Source organism: Truncatella angustata, assembly GCF_020726525.1.
Source record: "Truncatella angustata strain MPI-SDFR-AT-0073 chromosome Unknown BKA67scaffold_5, whole genome shotgun sequence".
In the NCBI taxonomy this organism is placed as follows: Eukaryota; Fungi; Ascomycota; class Sordariomycetes; order Amphisphaeriales; family Sporocadaceae; genus Truncatella; species Truncatella angustata.
In genome coordinates, this window is record NW_025763385.1 from 1,525,282 (window position 1) to 1,537,849 (window position 12,568).

A 12,568-nucleotide genomic window follows, 5' to 3' on the forward strand; every position below is an offset into this window, starting at 1 on the left:
AGGAAATAGTTTCGTAGAACGCTTTTGGAGGAATCAGCCGAATACTTCCACTGTGAATGGATATCAGGAAAGTGAGGTTGATGATTGTGGAAGGCAGACATATTTCCGCCAATTAAATGGGCGCAATTGACTCTTGCTCAAGACTCCTCCTATGTCCACGGCGAAAGGGAACCACGAAATGACCAAACCTGAACCATGGTTGTCAGAAACTTAATGGTGAAAATGCAGTGGTAATATTGAAACTCAACATTTTGATTCTACTATGATCATAGCAGAAAACTGCACATGGTATATTCCCCATAGTTTTGGAAGCAGGAAATTTGGACAGTGAAAAGTAAGAACATTTCAACAAATGTGATTATTTGCCTCATTTTTTCGGTTTACTCATCACTACGCGCAATGGGCTATCAGAAAGTGATATCGGTATCTCCGGGTGCGTCAAAAGCTCCGTGGAAAATACAGTTATGGGTGTAGTACTCCGACAGAGGTTGCCATGGTGAAATGATCGCGTAAGACACGGTAAAATTATTGAGGAAAAGACAGGACCTCAAGGACCCCCAAATTTTGCATCATCTGATCCGTTGAGAAATTCCAGAGCTGATGAAGAAAAGCTGTCGTGACCTCCTCATCTCTTACTAAGAAGCGTATAGGGCTAGCCAATCAAGCGGATATCCGCAACGATTATAAGGTCCGATACGGAGGTGGGAATCGGGTGATGCTAGTGCGACCTACCGGACTACAGTACTCCGCCAGAGGTCAGTGTTGTATCCTCGCCAATGAGAGGGGGCGTTTCGAGTCAACGTGCTGGGCGATGCGCAAATTGGGCGAAACGAGAAGCCCCATTGATTCCATCGTCATTTACAAATTCCGCGAAAGTCTGGGCCCACAGCTGAAAGAGTGGGATATCTTTCGGCGAAAAAAGCCGCACTTGCCGTCACCGTTCATGCCGGCAGGTGTTGCCACCATAACTTTTAATGAAATCGTAGCTCTCACAGTACAGTGACAATGCGATAACTTCCTCAGCTACAAGTTTGTGGTAAGTGATGTGAAAATTTGAATGAGTACCGGAGAAATATAGACATGCTCTCCTCCATCCGGGCCAAGAGGTCTGGGATTGGCTACCTTTGTATCCGGAACAAGTTGAGCAGGGGGGCCAAGGGAAACCTTCCGCCCGCCTATATGCGCGGATGAAGTACTTGTATGGCTTCTCCAATAGCCGATTCCAGAAACAACAAGAGGCCATAACTCACACGTCTCAATGTGCAGACAATTGAGAGAAAACGAGGCTGCAGAAGATACTGAGGGAGGTTACTGTACTTTATGCTTACACATCGCTCGACATCAAATATGGATCTCGAGGCGGGCTGTTCAGGCTGCCCCTCTTGTACATGACATGGCAACCATGATGCCGCCCAGCGATGTGCGTTGGAACTTGGGAGGCTTTGCAGCAATGACATATATTCACCGACGTGAAGAGCTTTGAAAGGTCCTGACTCCATTGTCACCCCACTTCAAGGGTCATTAGTGAGTACCCAAGCTGCTTGCTGGCTGCCACCCAAAAGCCGCCGCTTCACAAGTTGTCACACGTATTGTGTCAAGGTTCCACGGGGTCGCTGTGGTGCTGCAGCTGCAGATAGAAAACTACAGTTTACCCATCCTTCAACGTTTTCTCATTTTCATTCTTCCCCCTCCATTACCTCATAATCCCTTAGAAACCAATTCTGCTCCCAGATTGAAACCACAAGACACATCGCAATCATGGGTTACACTGAAAAGGACTGGCTGGCCATCAACACGATCCGTGTTCTTGCTGTAAGCTTTCTCGCTCTCTCGCCTTCACTACCTCTGCACATTCCATTCCTCTGACGAAATCCCAACACCCCGCCCCCGCCTTGCCCCTCCATCGTCAACAAAAGCCCGCGACATGTTTTCTTTCCGTATCTTGCCGGCCATCCATTGCTTTGCGCTCGAGGGAGTCGCAGAAGAAGCAAAGTGAGGAATCAAACGTGCTGATTGTTTTTATGACCGTAGGCCGATGCCACAGCTAAATCCAACTCCGGCCACCCTGGTGCGCCCATGTAAGTTCCCATACACCAAAACCAGACATACCGGCTACACCGGTAAGAGGGGAAATTCAATTGCTAACAATCACAAGGGGTATGGCGCCGGTCGCCCACGTTCTCTTTAGCAAGTTCATGAAGTTCAACCCCAAGAACCCCAAGTGGTTGAACCGTGATCGCTTCGTTCTCTCGTAAGTTGGATACTCGTCCACACAACTCATACATGGTGGTTGTTGGTTGCTAATTCGTCGCTTCATCCAGCAACGGACACGGTTGCATGCTTCAGTATGCTCTTCTCCACCTGTTCGGCTACGCCCTGTCTATGGACGACATCAAGGCCTTCCGTGTAAGAGAAACCCCCAAGCCTCGGAAATCCCCAAAGAAGAAATAAATTTCTGACCTCTTCCTAGTCAATTGACAGCATCACCCCCGGTCACCCCGAGGCTCACGACACACCTGGTATCGAGGTCACAACCGGTCCTCTTGGACAGGGTATCTCCAATGCCGTCGGTCTTGCCATGGCTCAGGCTCACACCAGTGCCACCTTCAACAAGGAGAACTTCAACCTCGTTGACAACTACACATTCTGCTTCCTCGGTGATGGTTGCTTGCAGGAGGGTGTCGCCAGCGAGGCTTCCTCTCTGGCCGGCCACTTGCAGCTCGGTAACCTGATCGCCATCTACGACGACAACCACATTTCCATTGACGGTGACACCAACGTCTCCTTCACTGAGGATGTGCAAAAGCGATACGAGGCCTACGGCTGGCAAGTCCTGGTTGTTGGCGACGGTGACAACAACCTCGACGCTATTGAGGATGCCATCAGGAAGGCTAAGGAGGAGACGAGCAAGCCCTCCATCATCAAGCTGAAGACCACCATTGGCTTCGGTTCTACCCAGCAGGGTACCCACGGTGTCCACGGTTCGCCTCTCAAGGCCGATGACATCAGGCAGCTCAAGCAGAAGTTCGGCTTCAACCCTGAGGAGAGCTTCGCCGTTCCCCAGGATGTCTATGACGCCTACCACAAGGTTGCCTCCGAGGGCGCCGCCGCTGAGGAGGAGTGGAACAAGCTCTTTGCCGAGTACGCCAAGAAGTACAAGTCCGAGCATGACGACCTTGTCCGCCGCCAGACTGGAGAGCTGCCCCAGGGCTGGGAGAAGGCTCTGCCTACTTACACTCCTGCCGACTCTGCCGTTGCTTCTCGCAAGCTGTCCGAGACAGTGCTCAGCAAGCTCGCAGATGTCATTCCCGAGTTGGTTGGTGGTTCCGCCGATTTGACTGGTTCCAACTTGACCCGATGGAAGACCGCTGTTGACTTCCAGCCTCCTTCTACCGGCCTTGGCGACTACTCTGGCCGATATATCCGATACGGTGTCCGTGAGCACGGTATGGGTGCTATCATGAACGGTCTTGCCGCCTACGGTACCATCATCCCTTACGGTGGTACTTTCTTGAACTTCGTGTCATACGCTGCCGGTGCCATCCGCCTCTCTGCTCTGTCCCAGATCCGCAACATCTGGGTCGCCACTCACGACTCCATCGGTCTTGGTGAGGATGGCCCTACCCATCAGCCTATCGAGACCCTTGCACACTTCCGTGCTCTGCCCAACTGCATGGTCTGGCGCCCTGCTGACGGTAACGAGACAAGCGCTGCATACTACGTGGCACTGACCTCCAAGCACACACCCAGCATCATGGCTCTTTCCCGACAGAACCTGCCCCAGCTTGAGGGCTCCACCATTGAGCGTGCCATCAAGGGTGGTTACGTCCTGAGCGAGGTTGAGGGTGCTCAGATCACCCTTGTCTCCACCGGTTCCGAGGTCTGCATTGCTGTCGATGCCGCCAAGGAGCTCAAGGAGAAGCACAACATCAAGGCCCGTATTGTCTCCATTCCTTGCTTCGAGGTCTTCGATGCCCAGAGCAAGGACTACAGACTCAGCGTTCTGCCCGACGGTATCCCCTCTCTGTCCATTGAGGTCATGAGCACCATGGGCTGGGAACGTTACACTCATGAGCAGTTCGGTCTCAACCGCTTCGGTGCTTCCGGCGCCTACAAGGATGTTTACGAGGCAAGTTTCCATTACAAAAATTTGCATGCTGATCAAGCTACTAACAACTATTGCAGAAGTTCGAGTTCACCCCTGCGGGTATCTCCAAGCGCGCCGTCCAGACTATCGACTTCTGGAAGGACGTCCCCAATGTCCGCTCTCCTATCAACAGAGCTTTCCAGCAGCTCATCTAGACACTTAGCGATGTGTTGTAGATAAAGTAATGATCATGATTCGGGAACTCGCCGATATTGGAGTCGGTATATAGATGACAGGGACGAAAATGTTGTACGAACGACACGAGGATATTACCCACATAGAGACCAATATGATATGAATTAAGCCATATCGAAAAGGCATCGAGAACTACATTATGACCCGTCTGTAAGATCTGTGAAGTTACTCTATTAACTAAATTCTTTTTAATTTTTTTCTTTTCTTTTTAAACATGTGTTGCTGTAAAATGCGTGTTGCCAACTTGGCCAGAATTCGTCACCTGTATTATTGGACAAGTCCACCCTTCAGGTGGAGATGCTGATTACTGGGTGCAGTGTTGAACAAGAGTAAGTCGATAGCTGCTCGATCAAACAACATGAGGAATTTGAAAGATGAAAAGGTGTTATTAATTGAGTGCTGTATTGTACTCATTCTCAATCGTTACTGCCACATCCAAGCATTCGGCATGCGCTTTCGTTACTCATAAATCGTGTCTGCAAACCTTAAAATGTCCGCCTACCCAGTACCGCAGGTCCCTGGATATTCCGCTGAAAAAAAGAACATAGGATTGTACGTGTGGATTTGCATACGAGATGCTCAGTCGTGTGAGAACCCAGTTAACCTTAAAAATAATACACCGCCCTGTTACCTTGAAAAAGACCAAAGCTTCCCTTTTTTTCTGTTCTCTTTTCTATTGTGCTCTTTCTTTTCTATCACCTTTTTTCTTTCTTTCTTTCTTTCTTTCTTTCTTTCTTTCTTTCTTTCTTTCTTTCTTTCTTTCTTTCTTTCTTTCTTTCTTTCTTTCTTTCTTTCTTTCTTTCTTTCTTTCTTTCTTTCTTTCTTTCTTTCTTTCTTTCTTTCTTTCTTTCTTTCTTTCTTTCTTTCTTTCTTTCTTTCTTTCTTTCTTTCTCTCTTTCCCAAGGGATAAGCGTAGTAATTTGGCTAACGCTTTTAAATCACCCCATCGAAGGGGGTGAGCATATTTAGCGCTGCCAAATATCCTCCAGATGTACGCCGTCCTTGAGGTAATTATCGGCAGGCACCTTCCCCCATCGCAACCGCCTTTGGTCGAGGATATCCCACAGATCGAAGTCCTCGGGCGCGTCGCTGCCCACACCTTGTGGGAACCCATCCGTTCGCTCCTTGCTCATGAACCACAGGGTCTTGCCGGGAACGTCGGGGTGATCCGTGATTTTGGACCAGCGGCGGACTTCGTAGAACGGCATCACGCTCTCGGGCCGTTGCATGATCACTGTGGTGAGTTTAGTCTGGGAGGGAGTGTGGATGGTGTAGTGTTCCCGGACGTTGGGGAAGTATCTGAGGTTCCAGAACTTGGGGCCCACGGCTCGGTCGTGGTCGACGATGCCCCGAAACGAGGGTGCGTTGTCGTAGCGATCCCTTAGCGTGACCGATTCGGTATCCGCCTTGTCCTGGTTGAGCTGGACCACGGCGAGGTTTCGTATTCTAGCCACGGCCGCCGTGTCTAGGAGTGCCCTGGTAGGTATTAGGCCGAAGGCCGTGTCTCGCAGCCCGCGAACGAACATGTCGTATTGTGGGGCGAGATACAGCGTGCCACAATATGATCCATACACAGAGCCTTCAGCAACCGAAGAATTTGCGGCAAGCGCAAGCGGAAACCTCATGGGGTAGAAGACCTGAGCTTCATGACGGGACTCCCAGTTTACGGCAAGAAACCGCGAGGCCAAATGTTTGTGCGGGACGATTGTAGCCGTGGGGCCTCGCATATATATGGGGATGAGGCGCTCTGGAGTCTCGGCGACGATAGCTTGGTGCCAGATCATGAGGCGGATTTCAGCGACGAGTTGGCCGAACTTGTGAAACACAACTTTGGCCTTGTTGTTCTTGGCTGGCTTTCGAGAAAGCTGTTGGGTACTGATCTCGGTACTCTTTTGAGGCAGATGTTGACCATCGCCAAAGATAGAGAATTCCGCTGTTGAGGAAAGGGGCATGACATGTTCATGTGGTTCCATTCTGTTCCAATTCAGCCCATTGCCGAAGGCGTGGGCCAATGTACTGTGGAAGGTGAGCGGTGTGAAACTGTTCTGAGCCGTCTCATTAGAGTTGCTCATTTGGAGTAAATCCAAGATTGCACGTCAACAGAAACTCTGACGTGTTGCTGATCTGGATTCGAAATTTGGCGGGGTTCTCCGCAGGGCTTTTTGAAGTGATGTCTATGAAGCAAGAACAATTTCCAGAAAGGACCAGCTTCAGATTTAAGGACAGCTGCCTGCCGTTTCGCAAAAGAGGTGCCTTGTGCGACACCCACAAATAGAGTTTACTGCTGCCAATGTTTGGTCGGGATGTCAAGAGTCACTGCTCCTTTTCTCGAGACATCTGGAGTTAATGAGGGACTGCCTGAGTGAATTCGACAGCTTTGAAGCTGGTATCTCCGCCTAGGTAATTTGCTCCAACTCACGCATCTGGAACAAAGAGGAAGAAGGTGCCGTAATGAAGTTGACGTTTGGATGATTTGGTGCACTTCAATCCAGGATACTTAGTCAACGACGAGCCAACGACGCATCTGTAATCTTTCCTCTCTTCACTGCTGTAGTTCAGCCCACCTGGCTTGGACTTCCTTTCCTACTCTCTCCAGTCGTGATGTCGCCCGTCTGGCGTCCAGAACCGATTCTGAACCAGGCGCAATGACAGTACTTAGCAGGAGAGGAGGCGCATTGGCTGCGTCCTCGTCCATTCCATCCGGCTCTCCTGGAACTTGGACTCCAGACCCGGCCCCGGTGTAGGGCGGGTCACGGATACCGTAGTTTCCAATGGGTGCTAGCTTTCTCTGTGCAACGTGGGAGTTCTGGTGGCCTGGTGCAGAATGTTCAGCAGCAGGGTTCAAAAACGAGTGCATCAAAACTGGGCCGTTTGACGTATGTTCAACCATGACCCTTTGCGGGTTTCCTAAGCCAAGGCGTTGCGCTGTCTCATAGACCCCTATTGCGTTTTGTGATATGGATGCCAATGATTGCGCCTGTGGTTGTGACCTGGAGGATGTGATGAGTGGTGTGAGACTGCGGTCGACCAGATGGAGGGTCAGGTTTGGGTGCTTGGAGGGAAGGTTGGCCATGATGACTGTTCCGCAAGGTAAGGAGCGACAGACGGTCCAGACAACGGAAGGATGTGTCTCGTGGCGACCAGGCTTCACAGTTACGGGATGTGCGCCTAGGCGATCTTATAATATCTACACAGCATGAGACCAATCTGGTCGGAATGATACGGAGGTTGGATGCTGTGTGCGATGTGACTAAGTGACAGCTTTCAAAGAGTGTAACAACTAGGTTAGGTTAGTAGCTTGGGGTGGGTGGCTTAATCGGATTGAATCTCACGAGATTGTTGCATACTGGGGGAGGCTGGCTCAGGCTGGCTTGTAATCATCCCTACATAATCCTAACCCGTAATCCGTCCGTCTATGGTCTTGGCGGATCCCCGCTAGCGCTAACAGCGCGCGCTTGACCAATTCCTGTGAGATTTTGCTGCGGGATGACGAGTGGTAACGCTTTCGCCCCCCCGCTGTGAAAGCAACAGCCACACGATTTGCTTTTACTTGGCGGACATGGCCTGGGTTATGTACAGCACAGGGGAGTAGAATAGAGTAGAGTGCTGTAAGTTAGGTTAGTGAGTCTATCGAGTTGTTACCCACCACATCCAAGCGTAGCACAGCATTGGGAAACCGTCTTCATCTTACCTCCATCCGATTCCCACCTGACCCTGGGATGCAGCTCGCTCCTTTGGCTGTCTTCTCCCTACGAGAATCATCATACAGTATCTATCCTAGAACACACTCTCTCGTCTGAGAGCGGCCCAACAGTCTGCCTCTGCCTCTGCCTCTGCTTCTGCTTCTGCTCCCGGGCCCCATTATGTCGAAACCCACAGCTTGTACCCGTAAATCAAGTGGATAGATAGTACACACAAGCAGCAAGCGGTGCCAGCAGCCAAGAGGATCGCAATACTGGGAACACCCTACGGCCAAGACAAACCATGACCAACGCTAACAACGGCGGAGCCTCAAGCTCCTCGCCTGGCCCGCCAGCATGGTTTCCACGCTCGGGACGTCCGCCTGCACGGAGTGTATGTTATTTCTTGAACCTCACCCTGAGGATCGCTTGCCCATGGCATCACCCATGTGTGCCCTCACCTTTCCCCTTCCAAGCTGACAAGAATGCTGCCCCGACAGAAACTACGAAATGGCACCTGGGTCATTCCCGGCACCGGCGAGCGCTCGCGACGCCAGTTCACCCTGCGACAGAGCAGTTTCAGCAGCGAACCCGACTTCGACATGCGCCCACTCGTCGAACAGGAAACGGTCAAGGAGAAGGTACAGGCCGCCCTACACAACGGACAAGTTGTCATGCATAACGTCTGGACATGGTTGAAGTCTCCCAAGGGGCGAGGCACACTCAAATGCTCCGTCGCATACCTGCTGGCCAGCTTGTGGACATTCTATGCGCCCTTTGCCGCGTCGTTGGGTCCCATGGATGGCAAACATATCGTCGCCACCATTGCTGTGTACTTTCATCCATCCAGAAGTGCGGGATCCCAAGTCGAGGCAGCTGCCATTGCCATCGTAGCAGTTTGCTACGCCATGTTTATTGGTACCCTGTCCATGGCGACGTCGGTTTTGGTCGGCTCGGTTTGGGACCTGGTCAGGCTTTCATACGCCCTCATTCTCATCCTCTTTATTGGTGGTGGACTTGGTTTCATTGGTTGGGTGAAGCAGAAACTCAACCATCCACTCGTGAGTGTTGGTGCCAGCATAGCGTCGATTGGTATCATCACCATCATAACCAAGGAGAACTCCGTCCATACTGGCGTCTTCACGAATCAGAAGATCATACAATCCCTGAAAATCTTGCTCATAGCCACGACGACGACAACCGCGGTCAATCTACTGCTATGGCCAGTATCTGCACGTACCGCTCTGCGTGGCACCATGAGAACAGCATCGACAACCCTTGGTGAGATGCTGTCTATGGTGACGAAAAGCTTCCTGAGTGGCGCTGAAGAAGAGTTGAGTTCCAAGGGCTTCGCAAAAACAACCGCCACTTTCACGACGAATTTGACGGCGATGAACAAGAATCTGAAAGAGTCAAAGTACGAATATTACATGCTCGGCCACGAGGAGATCTACAAGCAGGACAAGGCTGTAGTACGGTGCATGGAGACCTTGTCACAATCTCTGGGCGGACTCAGAAGTGCGGCCAATACCCAATTCGAGCTCCTAAAGGAGAAGGCTGGCGTTTCGCTTGCCAGCCAAGCCGTATCTCCGGGTACTGACGTTGCAAACGTCCTTACTCCCACTGCTGGACAACCGACACCCCATCTACTCAGAAGCGCCGGCAGGTTTGCCGTACTGTCAGCTATTGATGAAAGTCCCGACGAACGCAGCGACGTAGACGAAGCGCCAACGCCGTCAAGTGAGAACTATTTCTCTATAAACCCTGGTTTGAAGTCTCCAAGCCATTGTCGATCTCCATCCGACATATTCGAGATATTCATCCATCGTTTAGGGCCATCAATGAAGTCCCTTGTCCATACACTTTCGGAAATCTTAAGGGATCCTCCGTTCGACGCTCCCGGGTTGCCAATCACTGTCAACGATAATTTTAAACACAGTGTCTCCGACGCTATATCCCTCTACAACTCGCAGAGAGCCAAGGCTCTGGAGGAGTTATATAAGACAATCGAGCTTGAGAAATCACGACCGGAAAACGTCCAAGCCGATTATGAGGAAGTGGCAGCCGCTTGCGGACACTTCTCGTTCAGTCTCCTCAGCTTGGGCGATGAGATGCAGAAGTATCTGGACGCACTTGATGAATTGAAATATGCCACGGAAGAAAAGAAGAGGAGTTGGAACTTTTTGAAATTTTGGGGGTACTTTTTCAACGGCTTCAAGAGCCGCACTGCCGACCCCGAGCAGGCTATCCTCATCAAACCATTGCGAAGATCAAAGATGCCGAAAGGAATTCCGGACAATATGTCGAAACCACGAGACACTTTTGCTTGGAACGCTGAACCCCAAGCTACTAGCGCTTTACGAAAATGGGCGTCCCAGCAGCTTCTGCGATTTTTCCGATTTCTGTCCAGAGAAGATAGTATGTTTGTTAGACCCAGATTTCCGTGCCACAACTAACTTTAATGCCAGTTCGTTTTGGTCTCAAGGTTGGCATCGGGGCTACTCTGTACGCCATGTTTGCTTTCATTCCCGAGACAAGGCCTATATACCAACACTGGCGCGGCGAGTGGGGTCTCTTGTCCTTTATGATCGTTTGTAGTATGACAGTTGGTGCCTCTAATACGACGGGCCTCGCACGATTCGTCGGCACACTTATGGGTGCTGCCTTCGTCATCATTGCCTGGTGGATATCAGACGGAGGTGCAATCCTTCTTGCTATCTTTGGCTGGGCCGTGTCTTTCCTGGCTTTCTACATAACGATCGATCGAGGTAATGCACCTTTCGGTCGTTTCATTCTATTGACCTACAACGTTTCCTCGTTGTATGCATATTCTTTGTCCCAAAAGGTCGACGACGATGACGATGACGAAGGTGGTTTACATCCTGTCATCCAAACCATTGTGTATCATAGAGTCATCGCAGTGTCCCTTGGTATCCTCTGGGGTCTCATCGTATGCCGCGTCATTTGGCCGGTCTCCGCTCGGCAGAAGTTTAAGGAAGGTATCTGTGTCTTGTATCTCCAGATGGGCTTGATCTGGAAGCGAGGTCCTCTGGCCATCCTGCTTCGTAGCGATGCCACTGACAGCTACATGAGGATGGGTGAGCAGGCAGCGATACAGCGCTATGCTAATCAGCTACGGACTCTTGTCAGCGCAGCCGCCAACGAATACGAGCTTCGAGGTCCATTTCCGGCGCAGGCATACGGTCGCATCATGGTGTCAACACAGCGCTTGCTGGATGCTTTCCATGCCATGAGTTTAGTCACGCAAAAGCATGGCCGATTGAGCGAGGGCGAAAGGGCACTTCTCAACCACACAGCCCGCGAACGAGCAGAGCTTTGTGCTCGCATCTGCCACGTTTTCCAAGTTTTAGCTAGCAGTATCATGCTCGAGTATCCCCTGACGGATGCAATACCTAGTGTGTTGGGTACACGAGATAGGCTTCTCGGCAAGATCTTTCGATTCAGAAAGGAGCACAATGGTGGGTTGGATTCAGGTCGAAGCACTCCCAACGGGAATGGCAAAAACAACAGCAACGGCGTTGTCGATGACAACACGAGTGGCATGGTTGGAGCTATGAGCAGAGTGCCTAAACTTGGTAGCATCATTATCGAGGAACATGACTATGCACTGTTGTACGCGTATGCACTGGTTACCGGCCAGGTTGCAAAGGAGCTCAAAACTGTCGAGAATGAGGTAGAAGCACTATTTGGAAGGTTGGATGAAGACGCAATGTTGCTGCAGTAAGGTTGCACGACCCACGTTGGTCCAGGAAACGAGACGACGATCGGAACGATGTCTTCACACGTATCAGGCGCACACAGGATAGACATCACGGGACATGTGTTATTCGAAAGGAGGGTTCAATGCTTCCCTGCTTTGTTTTTCTTCCCTTTTTCTTCTTTTTTATTGGAGGGGGGGGATTCATTTTGGAGTTCATTCCGCTTATTATGATACCTAGGAAAGCGAACATGTTTAGTCAATTGTATTGATATCCACCAACTCACAAGGTCTTGATGTGCTTGTAACGGTCGCCGGGGCTTCTCCTATTTCCCGGCGGGACTATCACATGTGTCACTTATGACTTAACTCTGGCTAAAACTATGGAACTTATAATGGTGGCTGGAGTCGAGTTTGTAATCACCGCACGCTTTATGAGCAAACGTTCATCCGCCGTGTCTTCGCTAGTTATTACCCGCACTCGACGTTCCGAACCATGGTGCCATGGCAAGTTACATAGTATTATTCAATACTGAAATTCGGCGAACTACTCAGCATCCCTCTATGGCTGCAATGGCTAGTATTCGGTCCAGAATGCATGTCGTATGTGGGATTATATTTGCGCCCTTAAACGGCCAGTTCAAATCCTGACCTGCTGATCCACAGCGATTGGTCAAATCCTCCCTCTTGCCTTGCATTCTGGGATTGCGGTCGGAAAAGTAACTTCTTGCGGATTAGTGCAAGTCGAGACTATACATACTCTCTCGGTTCTGCGTCGCTAGCAATATCGTATACCGGCCGAACAGCGCAACATACACAGATTGCAGT

At 50.6% G+C, this 12,568-nt stretch overlaps 4 protein-coding genes across 4 annotated transcripts; 2 read left to right on the top strand and 2 right to left on the bottom strand.

The window, feature by feature from the left end:
* Nucleotides 1-1,629: 1,629 nt before the first annotated feature.
* On the top strand, nucleotides 1,630-4,530 carry BKA67DRAFT_306159 (transketolase). The gene is made up of 6 exons (XM_046096113.1): nucleotides 1,630-1,812; nucleotides 2,032-2,078; nucleotides 2,156-2,251; nucleotides 2,322-2,406; nucleotides 2,471-4,129; nucleotides 4,186-4,530. Exons 1-6 carry the CDS (start codon nucleotides 1,759-1,761, stop codon nucleotides 4,300-4,302), a joined length of 2,058 nt encoding a protein of 685 aa, XP_045957239.1. The 5' UTR covers nucleotides 1,630-1,758; the 3' UTR covers nucleotides 4,303-4,530.
* Nucleotides 4,531-5,307: 777 nt separating this feature from the next.
* Nucleotides 5,308-6,414, bottom strand: BKA67DRAFT_536665 (uncharacterized protein; the record flags this gene model as incomplete). The annotated part of the gene is made up of 1 exon (XM_046100198.1): nucleotides 5,308-6,414. One exon carries the CDS (start codon nucleotides 6,412-6,414, stop codon nucleotides 5,308-5,310), a length of 1,107 nt encoding a protein of 368 aa, XP_045957240.1.
* A 470-nt stretch (nucleotides 6,415-6,884) lies between these two features.
* Nucleotides 6,885-7,415, bottom strand: BKA67DRAFT_659615 (uncharacterized protein; the record flags this gene model as incomplete). The annotated part of the gene is made up of 1 exon (XM_046107473.1): nucleotides 6,885-7,415. The coding sequence occupies one exon, from the start codon at nucleotides 7,413-7,415 to the stop codon at nucleotides 6,885-6,887; it is 531 nt and encodes a 176-aa protein (XP_045957241.1).
* A 485-nt stretch (nucleotides 7,416-7,900) lies between these two features.
* On the top strand, nucleotides 7,901-12,020 carry BKA67DRAFT_606323 (Fusaric acid resistance protein-like-domain-containing protein). The gene is made up of 3 exons (XM_046105363.1): nucleotides 7,901-8,416; nucleotides 8,523-10,440; nucleotides 10,491-12,020. Exons 1-3 carry the CDS (start codon nucleotides 8,327-8,329, stop codon nucleotides 11,765-11,767), a joined length of 3,285 nt encoding a protein of 1,094 aa, XP_045957242.1. The 5' UTR covers nucleotides 7,901-8,326; the 3' UTR covers nucleotides 11,768-12,020.
* The last annotated feature ends 548 nt before the right edge of the window (nucleotides 12,021-12,568 follow it).

Coding starts and splice junctions, on each gene's coding strand:
- BKA67DRAFT_306159 (XM_046096113.1), top strand. CDS start 1,759: ATGGGTTACACTGAAAAGGACTGGCTGGCCATCAACACGATCCGTGTT. Junction 2,252..2,321: donor CGTGATCGCTTCGTTCTCTC/GTAAGTTGGATA, acceptor CGCTTCATCCAG/CAACGGACACGGTTGCATGC. Junction 2,407..2,470: donor ACGACATCAAGGCCTTCCGT/GTAAGAGAAACC, acceptor ACCTCTTCCTAG/TCAATTGACAGCATCACCCC.
- BKA67DRAFT_606323 (XM_046105363.1), top strand. CDS start 8,327: ATGACCAACGCTAACAACGGCGGAGCCTCAAGCTCCTCGCCTGGCCCG. Junction 8,417..8,522: donor GACGTCCGCCTGCACGGAGT/GTATGTTATTTC, acceptor CTGCCCCGACAG/AAACTACGAAATGGCACCTG. Junction 10,441..10,490: donor ATTTCTGTCCAGAGAAGATA/GTATGTTTGTTA, acceptor CTTTAATGCCAG/TTCGTTTTGGTCTCAAGGTT.